Source organism: Scomber japonicus, chromosome 22, assembly GCF_027409825.1.
Source record: "Scomber japonicus isolate fScoJap1 chromosome 22, fScoJap1.pri, whole genome shotgun sequence".
NCBI classification, from domain to species: Eukaryota; Metazoa; Chordata; class Actinopteri; order Scombriformes; family Scombridae; genus Scomber; species Scomber japonicus.
This window is the reverse complement of record NC_070599.1, coordinates 26,809,177-26,821,845: the sequence shown is the minus strand read 5'-3', so window position 1 is coordinate 26,821,845 and position 12,669 is coordinate 26,809,177. Positions and strand designations below refer to the sequence as shown.

The 12,669-nt window shown below is 39.1% G+C and overlaps 1 protein-coding gene across 1 annotated transcript in view; it reads right to left on the bottom strand.

Moving 5' to 3' along the window:
- LOC128384074 (tetratricopeptide repeat protein 39B) overlaps positions 1 to 5,986 on the bottom strand; it is a 35,043-nt gene extending 29,057 nt beyond the window's left edge. The window contains exon 1 of the mRNA XM_053343655.1: positions 5,694 to 5,986. Coding sequence (XP_053199630.1) covers positions 5,694 to 5,732 — 39 coding nt within the window. The 5' untranslated portion in view covers positions 5,733 to 5,986. The remainder of the gene's footprint in view (positions 1 to 5,693) is intronic.
- Between the last annotated feature and the right edge of the window lie 6,683 nt (positions 5,987 to 12,669).

Below are 12,669 nucleotides of genomic sequence, written 5' to 3'. Positions count from 1 at the left end.
AGGAAGGAAAATGGGCCGGATTGGATCCCTTGGCGGGCCAGTTCTGGCCCACGGGCCTCATGTTTGACACCCCTGCTCTAGAGGATTCACCAAAACCAATAAAATGACCTGTGGAACCCGTTTCATATAAATAACAGAGAGAAAACCAACAGAGCTGCCAAGAGAACAAACGTCAACCTCCAACCTTCTTAGAGATTATTGAAACCTCCTGAAACTTCCTCTTGGAATCCTGGAACTTCCTCAACCTCCTAAAAACTGCTGATAAAAATGTCTAGTTTGTAAATCCGGCTACGATCGATGTGCTATGTGACCGTAACTCTCACATACTGCTCATACTGTGACTCATAATTAGTCTCTTTACCAATTCACACTGATACATTCCCCCCCATTAGTCATTAATAAATGTTTGATATATCTAAAAAAGAGACATTCAGAATCACTATTTTATTATTCATTCACTATATTCACGTTGTATACTGTGGGTCACATTAGTCCAGCTAAGAGAAATGTGTATCTGGTGTTTTTACAGCTCATGTAAAGGGTTAAGCAACGTTCAGATTATGAACCAAACAGTTGAGCTGCTGAACGACCAACAATAGGAGGTCTGTATGAATGTGAAGCAGGATGAATGAAGGTTAAACTATATTCTCATGGTGTTATTTACATTCCAATCATACCTGAGAGTCTTAAAATAAATAAACTACTCATTGGTTGATGTTGCAAAAAAAAAAAAAGAAGGAGTTCATAGAAAAGTCATTCGACCGCCTCACTGAATGTTGCTTTTTCTGTATTTCTCGTCATTCCTATAATTCCTGTCTGCGATGATCTGCTATTTCTTGTTGTGTTGCTGGGCAGCGAGGCCGGATGACTCAACCAAAGTCAGCTGAATTCCTCCGTAATGAAACAAATTAGATTGGAGGCTGACAAGAGGAGCATTTGTGAGCTGGGATGAGGAGATAAACTGGTGAGGTGTGACGCAGGACGCCGCAGACCTCGCCCACATTATCCATCTGATCATCATCAAATTAGGCTTGTAGACAAAAAGAGGCTGGATTTAGTCAGTCCATCAGCCTGGAATGTCTGGAAGGAGAACGACACCAAGAACAAGTCTCACTAAGGCGACGCTTGGGGACTGGGATCATTCAAACCTTCTACAAGACCATTCAGTGTCTCTATTAACTCTACATTGGCTCAACCTCACCTACATCCACTCAGATTACCTTTTAAATCTCAATAACAATCTGTGGAAGCCCCTTAAACCTCTTCAAAGACACCTATATTCAGTGTAAACACCTCAAGGACCCAAAGAAACATACTCAGGTACTGCTAGAAACCACCTTTCAAATAACTCTGATGCCTCTGCATAGACTCCTCGCACCACATTCGATATAAGGGTCTTGATACCCTTCATGCTTATGTACTGAACCCCCCAAATGGACCAGAGGGACCCCCATCGTTAAGGCTTGTAAAAAAAAAAGAGGCTGGATTTAGTCAGTCCATCATCCTGGAATGTCTGGAAGGAGAACGACACCAAGAATAAGTCTCACTAAGGCGACGCTTGGGGACTGGGACCGTTCAAACCTTCGACAAGACCATCCAGTGTTTAGACTCTACTAGATCGGCTCAACCTCACCTACATCCACTCAGATTACCTTTTAAACCTCAATAACAATCTGTGGAAGCCCCTTAAACCTCTTAAAGACACCTAAATCCAGTGTAAACACCTCAAGGACCCAAAGAGACATACTCAGGCACTGCTAGAAACCACCTTTCAAATAACTCTGCAAAGACACCTCGCACCACATTTGATATAAGGGTCTTGATACCCTTCATGCTCATGTACTGAACCCCCCAAATGGACTTTGGTCTTTTTAAACCTCAATAACAATCTGTGGAAGCCCCTTAAACCTCTTCAAAGACGCCTAAATTCAGTGTAAACACCTCAAGGACCCAAAGAGACATACTCAGGCACTGCTAGAAACCACCTTTCAAATAACTCTAATGCCTCTGCAAAGACGCCTCGCACCACATTCGATATAAGGGTCTAGATACCCTTCATGACCATGATGTCATCGAAAAACCTCCAAATGGACCAAAGGGACCAAATGGACCCCATCGTTAAGACAGATAAACCTCACACCATTAAAATGTAACACCTCCCTGCTGATAAAGACACGTGTTCAGTAGATACTCCGAGGTCCGATGGCTCAACGTGTTAAAATAATAAAGATGAAGATGTTGATAAAAATGAGGAATACACATTAAAACCTGTTTTTATGCCTGAGTGGAACATGAACAGCAACATTAATTAGTGTGTTTCTGCTGTTTATATGTTCTCTAACCCTTTAAAGACCCTAAATCCCTTTGTACAGATCCACTGAACTTTCCTGAAGCATCTCTGTAACCTTGTTTTCTCCAAACTGCCACAAAGACCCTGAAAGCCCTTAAAGCAAGTCTGAGGTCCTGGAGGTTTTCAGATGCTGCAGTGGTGCATGTAAGTTGGAGCTGTCTTTATTATGTCATTTATTTATTTATTTGGTATAATTTCGGCCCATCAGTGAGGATGGAGGGTTAGTGGGAGGGTCAGCATGATGTAACACTGTACAGTCCTATGTGATGTACTTAAGTGACTTTTATACATCCATGTGTGAATAATCTCCATAAATGTCTCAGGTCCCCTAATCTCATCTCCAAACCTTTAGAGGCTCTTACAGACAGATAAACTCTCAGGCCTCTTCAGACACCTTGCTCTACATTTCCTAAAAAGTCTGAGTTTATTCACCCTAAACATCCAGTACACTGACTACATGTGTGTTAGATCGGAGAGGAAGAACCAAGCATGCTCAGAAATCACCAGAAACTCCATCCTTCTTTCCGTTCCTCTGTTCCAGTCTGTCTCCTTTCTACTCGTGTCTCTGCATGTCTATGAAGCAGATTTGTAAAACTGTGGGATTAACATGGATTTGCTCAAATCTACAACAATAAAAGCTCCTGAAATCTTCTCAGTCACACTAAGAACACCTCCGAAACCTTTAAAGATCATTTAACAGGATTTAGGATAAATCATGCATATCCCAAAGACGTTGAAACAAGCCCAGACAGACAGTAGTCATACTGGGACACTCCCAGTGTGAACAATACGAGCCCTGGTGGACCATCAGGCTTTACTAGAAACATAAAAGTTAAAAAATAACCGCGGCAGTTGAGTTGCATCATGCTGCCAGTCAGAAACCGGGCAGGATTTCAGTGATGACAGCTGCGCCACGACAACAGAGTCGGTGATGTCATCGTCAGTCATTATGGATCAGAAGAGATGTTTGTTTAGAAAGCAATCATCATATTCTCATCCATCTTCCTGTGTTTGTTTGAGTGGAAGGCAGCCTGTGGTTGAAATCAGATCTGCCATTTACATAAACTCTAACACACACACACGAGAGCCCGATGGTATCATCTCACTTAAAGCTGATTATACGACACACACAGATAAATCCAATAATCATCAGTCTCACTGGTGCTGAACTGGGAAGACCTACAGTTGATTTTATACCTGTGTTCACCTCTAAACATTACAACAGAGCAGATTTACAGCTGGGAAACACCTTCGACTTCTGTCACTGTGAACTGATTATATCATCCTGGAGAAGCAGCGCCGTTAGTCAGGACAGAAATATTACTGGAAAGTCACGGACGCTTCTGTAAATCAAACATGTGATGTGGAAAACAAGCTGTAAATGAGGGCGGCGAGGGGAAGTCATTGAAGGAAATCAGAGTGAAATCTGTCAGTGGAGTGTGATGAAGATGTCCAGTTGTATTAAAGAGACGGAGGGTCACACACAGACACAACCTCTCAATACAAACACTTATATTGTAGATTTGCTGTCTGTTAGTTTGGTTAAGCAAATGAATGAATTAAGACGCAACATATAAGCACAAAACTGATGTTAAAACTAGATTTTGAGGCTTTTCTGAGACATTTCTTCAAGATGATTGGATGAAGTAGAAGCTATCACTGTATCATAGTTTTAAAACACCAGAATCAGATCAGACACAGTGAAGGTTTGGGTTAGTTGACCACTGTGTGCCTGGTTGGTGATCCAGCATAGAAAACAACAGCAGCTGTAGGAATATAATGGTTTAATGATCATCTATAAATAAATATTGGACACCACAGGTTGAATAATAGGAACATATGAGGCTATATCGACACTAAAAAATCATCATCATCAATCAATACAGCAACAACCCAGTACTGAGTTCATGTCAGTTGTTCTGAGCCAGTTTTTATATTTTATTTATTTGACTTTTGTGTCGTTTATTCAAACTAAAGCTTCTTATAATCTACTCTACTCTTTTTAAACTTAAATGTCACTGTTTATTATTGATTACTGAGAAGTTGTGTATCTTTTGAATGTCAATATGAAGGTTTAAATTAGAAATAAAGCCCAAATTCTCTGATTCCAGCTTCTTAAATGTGAATATTTCAGTATATCGATGAGTCAAGATAACAGGCGATAATTAGTATAGAATGATAAGAGTCTCAATACTAAACATCACTAATAGGAATATGTAGGTTCCCCTTAAATACTGAATATTATTGTAACATTAGGCAGTAGGTCACTATAGGACCAACAGTGTAAGCAAAACAGACCAAATGATGAACCGATTAATTGAGAAAGTAATCGATATTTACTATATAATGATATAGTCTCCATACTAACCATAAATAATAAGAATATGAAGGTTTAAATTAGAAATAAGACATAATTGTGACATCATACGGCAGCCTATTAATCATCATACGGGATTAATTGACTGACAGAAAATTAATCAGTAACTATTTTGACTGTTGATTAATGGATTTAAGTCATTTTATATATGAATATGCAGGTTTCCATTAGAATAAGACATAACTAAGACATCACACGGTAAATCACTAGCTATATAAATAAAGACTGATTGATGGATTGATCTGCAACGATTAGCTGATTAACTGATTGACAGAAACTCAATCTTCAATGGTTTTAAGTCATTTCATAAAGAAAGAAATACTACAATTCTCAGCTTCCAGCTTCTTCAATGTGAGTATTTCCTGTTTTCTTTTATCTGCTATAACATTTCAGGAAACATACTAACGTTTGGGAAACAATTATCAACATTTTTAACCATTTTATGGCCCAAACAACTAACCGATTAATCGAGAAATAATCAATAATTGCGATGGGACGATACAGCCTCCATACTAAACATCACTACTAAGAATATAAAGGTTTCCATTAGAAATAAGACATAATTGTGACATCATACGGTAGGTTAATAGATCTGCAATGATTAGTCGATTAACTGAATGACTGAAAATTAATCTATTAATCTATTAACTCTAAATAAACTATTTTGATCATCGATTAACGGTTTGAAGTTTAAGAAGAAATACAACAATTCTCAGCTTCTTCAATGTGAACATTTCCTGTTTTCTTTAGTCTTCTTTAACATTTCAGGAAACATGCTAACGTGTGGGAAACAATTAAACATTTTAAACCATTTTACGCGATTAATCGAGAATTAATCGATACTTGCGACAGGACGGTTCAGTCTCCATACCAAGCATCATTAATATGAATATGAAGGTTTCTATAATGAATGAGCCATAATGAGACATGACGGTGCGTCTCTGCAGCTCTGCGGGGGAAACTCACCTCCTCCTCGGCCGTGGCTCCGTTGCCTACGTGGGCCATGTCTGAGCCCGGGATGTCCCCCCTCGCGTCCGCAGGCCAGCCTGGTTCCACCGCTGCTGCTGAAGCTCCTATCAGGAAGAAAAGCTCCGTCCCATTTCTGTCGGTCACAGCGGCGTCCAGCTGCTCGTTAACCGGCTGCACATCTGCAGGATCTCCCCGCGCTTCAGCTCCGTTATCCTGCCGTGTGTGTGACTGCTGCTCGTGCTGCTCCGCCCGGTGCTGTCGGTCGGTGCTGCTGTCGGTTACCTTTCTCTCTCTCTCTTTACTCTCTTCCGTGAAGGAGAAAAAAGCGTCTACGTTTCACACACTGAGAGGAAAACACACCTCCTGCTTCCTTCTCTCCGCCCACCAGACTGCTGACAGATACACTAACACACAGCGCTGCACGACTGCTCCTCATTTCTCCTCTTTTATGAGCAGCTCGTGTCACAATCACACTGAAATACACATTATTAATATCACATTTTATATTTTATATCATCTGAACAGCTGTGGTAGAAGTATTCAGATTATTTACTGAAGTAAAAGTACCAATAAAACAACGTAAAGTAGAAGTCGTGCATTAAAACCATACTATAATAAAAGTACTGCAGTATTATAGTGATGTAGTATGCAGTATTACAGTAAAAGTACTGCAGTATTATAGTGATGTAGTATGCAGTATTACAGTAAAAGTACTGCAGTATTATAGTGATGTAGTATGCAGTATTACAGTAAAAGTACTGCAGTATTATAGTGATGTAGTATGCAGTATTACAGTAAAAGTACTGCAGTATTATAGTGATGTAGTATGCAGTATTACAGTAAAAGTACTGCAGTATTATGAGTGATGTAGTATGCAGTATTACAGTAAAAGTACTACAGTATTATAGTGATGTAGTATGCAGTATTACAGTAAAAGTACTGCAGTATTATAGTGATGTAGTATGCAGTATTACAGTAAAAGTACTGCAGTATTATAGTGATGTAGTATGCAGTATTATAGTAAAAGTACTGCAGTATTATGAGTGATGTAGTATGCAGTATTACAGTAAAAGTATTGCAGTATTATAGTGATGTAGTATGCAGTATTACAGTAAAAGTACTGCAGTATTATAGTGATGTAGTATGCAGTATAACAGTAAAAGTACTGCAGTATTATAGTGATGTAGTATGCAGTATTACAGTAAAAGTACTGCAGTATTATGAGTGATGTAGTATGCAGTATTACAGTAAAAGTACTGCAGTATTATGAGTGATGTAGTATGCAGTATTACAGTAAAAGTACTGCAGTATTATAGTGATGTAGTATGCAGTATTACAGTAAAAGTACTGCAGTATTATAGTGATGTAGTATGCAGTATTACAGTAAAAGTACTGCAGTATTATAGTGATGTAGTATGCAGTATTACAGTAAAAGTACTGCAGTATTATAGTGATGTAGTATGCAGTATTACAGTAAAAGTACTGCAGTATTATGAGTGATGTAGTATGCAGTATTACAGTACAAGTAGTGGTTCCCAACATAGGGTTGGGGCCCCTCTAAAGGGTCAGCAGGTTTTTTCTTTGTTAATTTGATTTCTTGAGAATCTGTATTTGTTTAGATTTAGACACAAATATTATAAGAACTCAGCTTGTGTGACGTCTGAGAGTCTCGAGGGTTTTAAGAGGAAGAATATGTTTTTACTTCTTTCAAACATTTCACAGTCTCGCTCAGAAGAACGAAGTTCACGCTTCTTCAAATGTCGCAGAGGCCTCGACCGGTTGGAGTAGAGAGGAGAGGAGAGGAAAGAGAGGAGAGAGAGAGGAAGGAGAGGAGAGAGAGGAAGGAGAGAGGAGAGAGAGGAAGGAGAGGAGAGAGAGGAAAGAGAGGAGAGAGAGGAAAGAGAGGAGAGAGAGAGAGAGAGAGGAAGGACAGGAGAGAGAGAGAGAGAGGAAAGAGAGGAGAGAGAGGAAGAGGAGGAGAGAGAGGAAGGAGAGAGGAGAGAGAGGAAGGAGAGAGGAGAGAAAGGAAGGAGAGGAAGGAGAGGAGAGAGAGGAAGGAGAGGAGAGAGAGGAAGGAGAGGAAGGAGAGGAGAGAGAGGAAGGAGAGGAAGGAGAGGAGAGAGGAAGAAGAGGAGAGAGAGAGAGGAAGGAGAGGAGAGAGAGAGAGGAGAGAGAGGAAGGAGAGGAGAGAGAGGAAGGAGAGGAGAGAGAGGAAGAGGAGGAGAGAGAGGAAGGAGAGAGAGAGAGAGAGAGAGGAAGGAGAGGAGAGAGAGGAAGGAGAGGAAGGAGAGGAGAGAGAGGAAGATAGAGGAGAGAGAGAGAGAGGAAGGAGAGGAGAGAGAGGAGGAGGGGAGAGAGAGAGGAAGGAGAGAGGAGAGAGAGGAAGGAGAGGAGAGAGAGAGGAAGGAGAGAGGAGAGAGAGGAAGGAGAGAGGAGAGAGAGGAAGGAGAGAGGAGAGAGAGGAAGGAGAGGAGAGAGAGAGGAAGAGGAGGAGAGAGAGGAAGGAGAGAGAGAGAGAGATATAAAGTTCTCCATGCAGGATTCATCCTCTGTGGGCCACAAATGTCTGAACTACATTTCAACAATCATTCTGTAAAGTTTGTGCTCTGGGTCAAAGTGTTTGAGGCGACCGCTGCCAGCCACTGAGCTGCTGCTTCTGAAACCAAAATAAATGTGCACAGGAAACGAGTCACAGCCTAAAATGTTGAAAGTTCGGTCCTATCGAATGAGCGATCACATTCATTTCCGTTCGACAGGTTTCCCTCCCTGCAGTAACAGGAAGTGATGTCACACTCATATCGATCACTAACAGTAGAGAGAGAGTATAAATGTGCTCAGAGTGGTGATGAACACATTAAAATAACATCAGCAGTGTTTCTATTGGCCGACCGAGCACATGAGCCTGATTACAGCTGAACTCATGTAGTAATGTGTGTGTATGTGTGTGTGTGTGTGTGTGTGTGTGTGTGTGTGTGTGTGTGTCATGTGATGAATAGAATAAATCTTTACTATCATTGCAAGTATTCAATGAAATAAGGTTTGAAAATAATAAGATGAGACAGTATACAGTTCATTATTGCACTGGATTAGGGTGTTTGAGGGAATGTAATGTAGTAAAGTGGGTGTATAATGTAGTAAAGTGGGTGTGTAATGTAGTAAAGTAGGCATATAATGTAGTAAAGTGGGTGTATAATGTAGTAAAGTGGGTCCCATACACTAAAGTTGGCATGTAATGTAGTAAAGTGGGCATGTAATGTAGTAAAGTGGGCATATAATGTAGTAAAGTGGGTCTCATACACTAAAGTGGGCATGTAATGTAGTAAAGTGGGTCCCATACACTAAAGTTGGCATGTAATGTAGTAAAGTGGGCATGTAATGTAGTAAAGTGGGCATATAATGTAGTAAAGTGGGCATATAATGTAGTAAAGTGGGCATGTAATGTAGTAAAGTGGGCATGTAATGTAGTAAAGTGGGCATATAATGTAGTAAAGTGGGTCCCATACACTAAAGTGGGCATATAATGTAGTAAAGTGGGCATGTAATGTAGATAAGTGGGTCCCATACACTAAAGTGGGCATGTAATGTAGTAAAGTGGGCATGTAATGTAGTAAAGTGGGCATGTAATGTAGTAAAGTGGGCATATAATGTAGTAAAGTGGGTCCCATACACTAAAGTGGGCATGTAATGTAGTAAAGTGGGCATGTAATGTAGATAAGTGGGTCCCATACACTAAAGTGGGCATGTAATGTAGTAAAGTGGGTCCCATACACTAAAGTGGGCATGTAATGTAGTTAAGTGGGCATGTAATGTAGTAAAGGGGGCATGTAATGTAGTAAAGTGGGTGTGTAATGTAGTAAAGTGGGTGTAATGTAGTAAAGTGGGCATATAATGTAGTAAAGTGGGTGTGTAATGTAGTAAAGAGGGCATATAATGTAGTAAAGTGGGTGTGTAATGTAGTAAAGTGGGTCTATAATGTAGTAAAGTGGGTGTAATGTAGTAAAGTGGGTGTAATGAAGTAAAGTGGGTGTAATGAAGTAAAGTGGGTCCTATACACTAAAGTGGGCATATAATGTAGTAAAGTGGGTGTGTAATGTAGTAAGGTGGGCATGTAATGTAGTAAAGTGGGTCCCATATAGTAAAGTGGGTGTGTAATGTAGTAAAGTGGGTCCCATATAGTAAAGTGGGCGTGTAATGTAGTAAAGTGAGCATATAATGTACTGTAGTAAAGTAGGTTTCATGTAGTAAAGTGGGCGTGTAATGTAGTAAAGTGGGTCCCATATAGTAAAGTGGGCGTGTAATGTAGTAAAGTGGGTCCCATATAGTAAAATGGGCATGTAATGTAGTAAAGTGGGAATATAATGTAGTAAAGTGGGTGTAATGTAGTAAAGTGGGAATATAATGTAGTAAAGTGGGTCCCATATAGTAAAGTGGGCATGTAATGTAGTAAAGTGAGCATATAATGTAGTAAAGTGGGTGTATAATGTAGTAAAGTAGGTTTCATGTAGTAAAGTGGGCATGTAATGTAGTAAAGTGGGTGTATAATGTAGTAAAGTGGGCGTCATATAGTAAGATGGGTCCCATACACTAAAGTGGGCATATAATGTAGTAAAGTGGGCGTCATATAGTAAGATGGGTCCCATACACTAAAGTGGGTCCCATACACTAAAGTGGGCGTATCGTGTAGATAGTCCCATTTGGACTTTTGCACCCAAAACAGGAAACGTATACTTAAAATAAATTTTCTATTAAACTTTATTAGCAGTTAACGGAAGACAGAAACGTGACCTGACACCTTCAGAGACGCCTGCGAGTAAATAACGTCCGAACTTTATTACTTTTACTTACGTGTAAAAAAAAAACTGCATGTTGAACCTCTGACATTTTATTCACGGTGTTATATATAATGTAAGTATTCAGCTCGTTCACAAATAATACAACTCCGACGTCAAGTTCGTAAAAAAATCTCAGTAATTACATATTTACAAAAAAACGGCTAAGTCAGTGAGAACCATGTAGAAACAACTGTAACAACTGCATCATACAAGTAGAAAAAACATCTTACTGTCACACAATAAAATACAGAATAAAATATATTGCTATACAAAAGTTGACTTTATATGCTAATGCTATGCTAACACTGTGCTAACCGCTAACAGTGGTCCTGTTAGCGTTGATGCTGCCGCTGTGCCGTTGAGCAAGGCACCAGGTCCTCGGCAGCCGTGGAAGTGTGATGAGTCATATTTATGGTTTAAAGCTGATGTGAGTGTCGGTTTGATAACAATCTGATGTCAAATATTACAACCCCTCCCAGCCCCCCCCCCCCAAATAAAACTACAACAACAACAAAAGAAAGACTACATTTCCCATGAGCACCATCACTTCCTGTTCTCCCTTTTAACACAATAAATATGTTTCAGTTTTTTTTTTCTACTGTAATTATACTCAAACATATGTATTAATCTGTAGATTTAGAGATGTGAAAGAAACACTGTGCACCTTTAAAATGAAACAAACGAGGAGTGTCACCTGATTTTATACAAACTTACGAGGACCCCGAAGTCCCCGTAAGTGCTATTACACAAAAATAAAGATAAAAAACTAAAAAACTGAAGATGTACCCTTTAATAACGACAGATAATAGTAAGCCGAGGTAGATGAGGGTCATGGTGAAGGATTTTAAAAAGGTTCAGTTCACCAAATATTACAATAAGAAAGGTTTGGTTTACCAGATTTATGCTAATAAAAAGCGGAAATGTAAACACAAGCTAACGTTATCGTAGCTTAATTAAAAAGCAGAAAAAAAAATTCAAGTGAAAGCAACGAAAAACAAAAAAAGGGACTTGTTCAAATCGTGACTTTAACTAAAAAAGATGAAGGGTCGTTTTTTTTTGTATTTTTAGCGTCTTCCCGATGCTAAAAAAATTACGAAAAAACTTAAACATTAAAAGTTATATTTCACATTTAAATCGTGACTTTAACTGAAAGACGAGAGTTGTTTTAAAGGACAAGTTCACAATATTTTAAGATAAACTTGAAAAATTGCGAAAAACTAACTGCGTATTATAAAACTACGACTTTTTTTTAGCTAATTTTTAACGTAGCCGAGTGAGTAAAGTTTTTAGACAATGTTTATGAGCCGAAAAACACAAGCTAACATTATTGTAGCTCAATTAAAAAAAAAGAAAGTTTCAAGTAAAAGCAACTAAACAACAAAAAAAAAGGGGATTTAAAAAAAAACATCGGATTTAACGACATTTTTTTAGAAGTTACATTTTTTTCATTCAAATCGTAACTTTAACTGAAATTTGAAGAGTTGATTTTTTTTAGTTTTCTGATGTTAAATTATCAGTTTTAAAAAAGGGACAAGTTCACAGTTTTTCTTATATATCTTAAAACTTGAAAAACGTGTAATTTAAAAACTTAACTACGACTTTCTGAAGCTAATTTTAGAGGCAGCTCAGTGAGTAAAATGTTCAGAGGACGTTTCAGGATCAGGATGTGTCGTAAACATAGTCATTACGGCGTTAAAGTCAGATTAAAGATGAGTTAAACAGATAATGTCAGGGTTTAACGTACGGCTCAGGCTCGGCTATAATTACGCGACATCATCGAAATCCACGAGCCAATAGATGACGAGATAAAAGGTGCAACTTAAAATTAGAAGGTTAAAGTCTGTAATACTCATGTTTTTGGGGTTTTGATGAAGACGAAGTGTAAAAATAAATACGGTTCTGGTGAAAATGAGTCACTGTTGTGTAATATAATGGCACCTGTGCTAATGCTAATATGCTAATGCTAACAGACTGTTAATGTGGCAGGATCTCTAACAGGAAGTAGTTAGAGACATGTGTGTGATATGTTTGATGAGGTAAACAGTTGAGAAGTGTGTTTCAGGTCGAGCACCTTCACCCCTTCATCCCACCCCCCTCAGAGCACAGAGATGGTTCAGTCCAGGCAGGAAGAGTCCACTTCA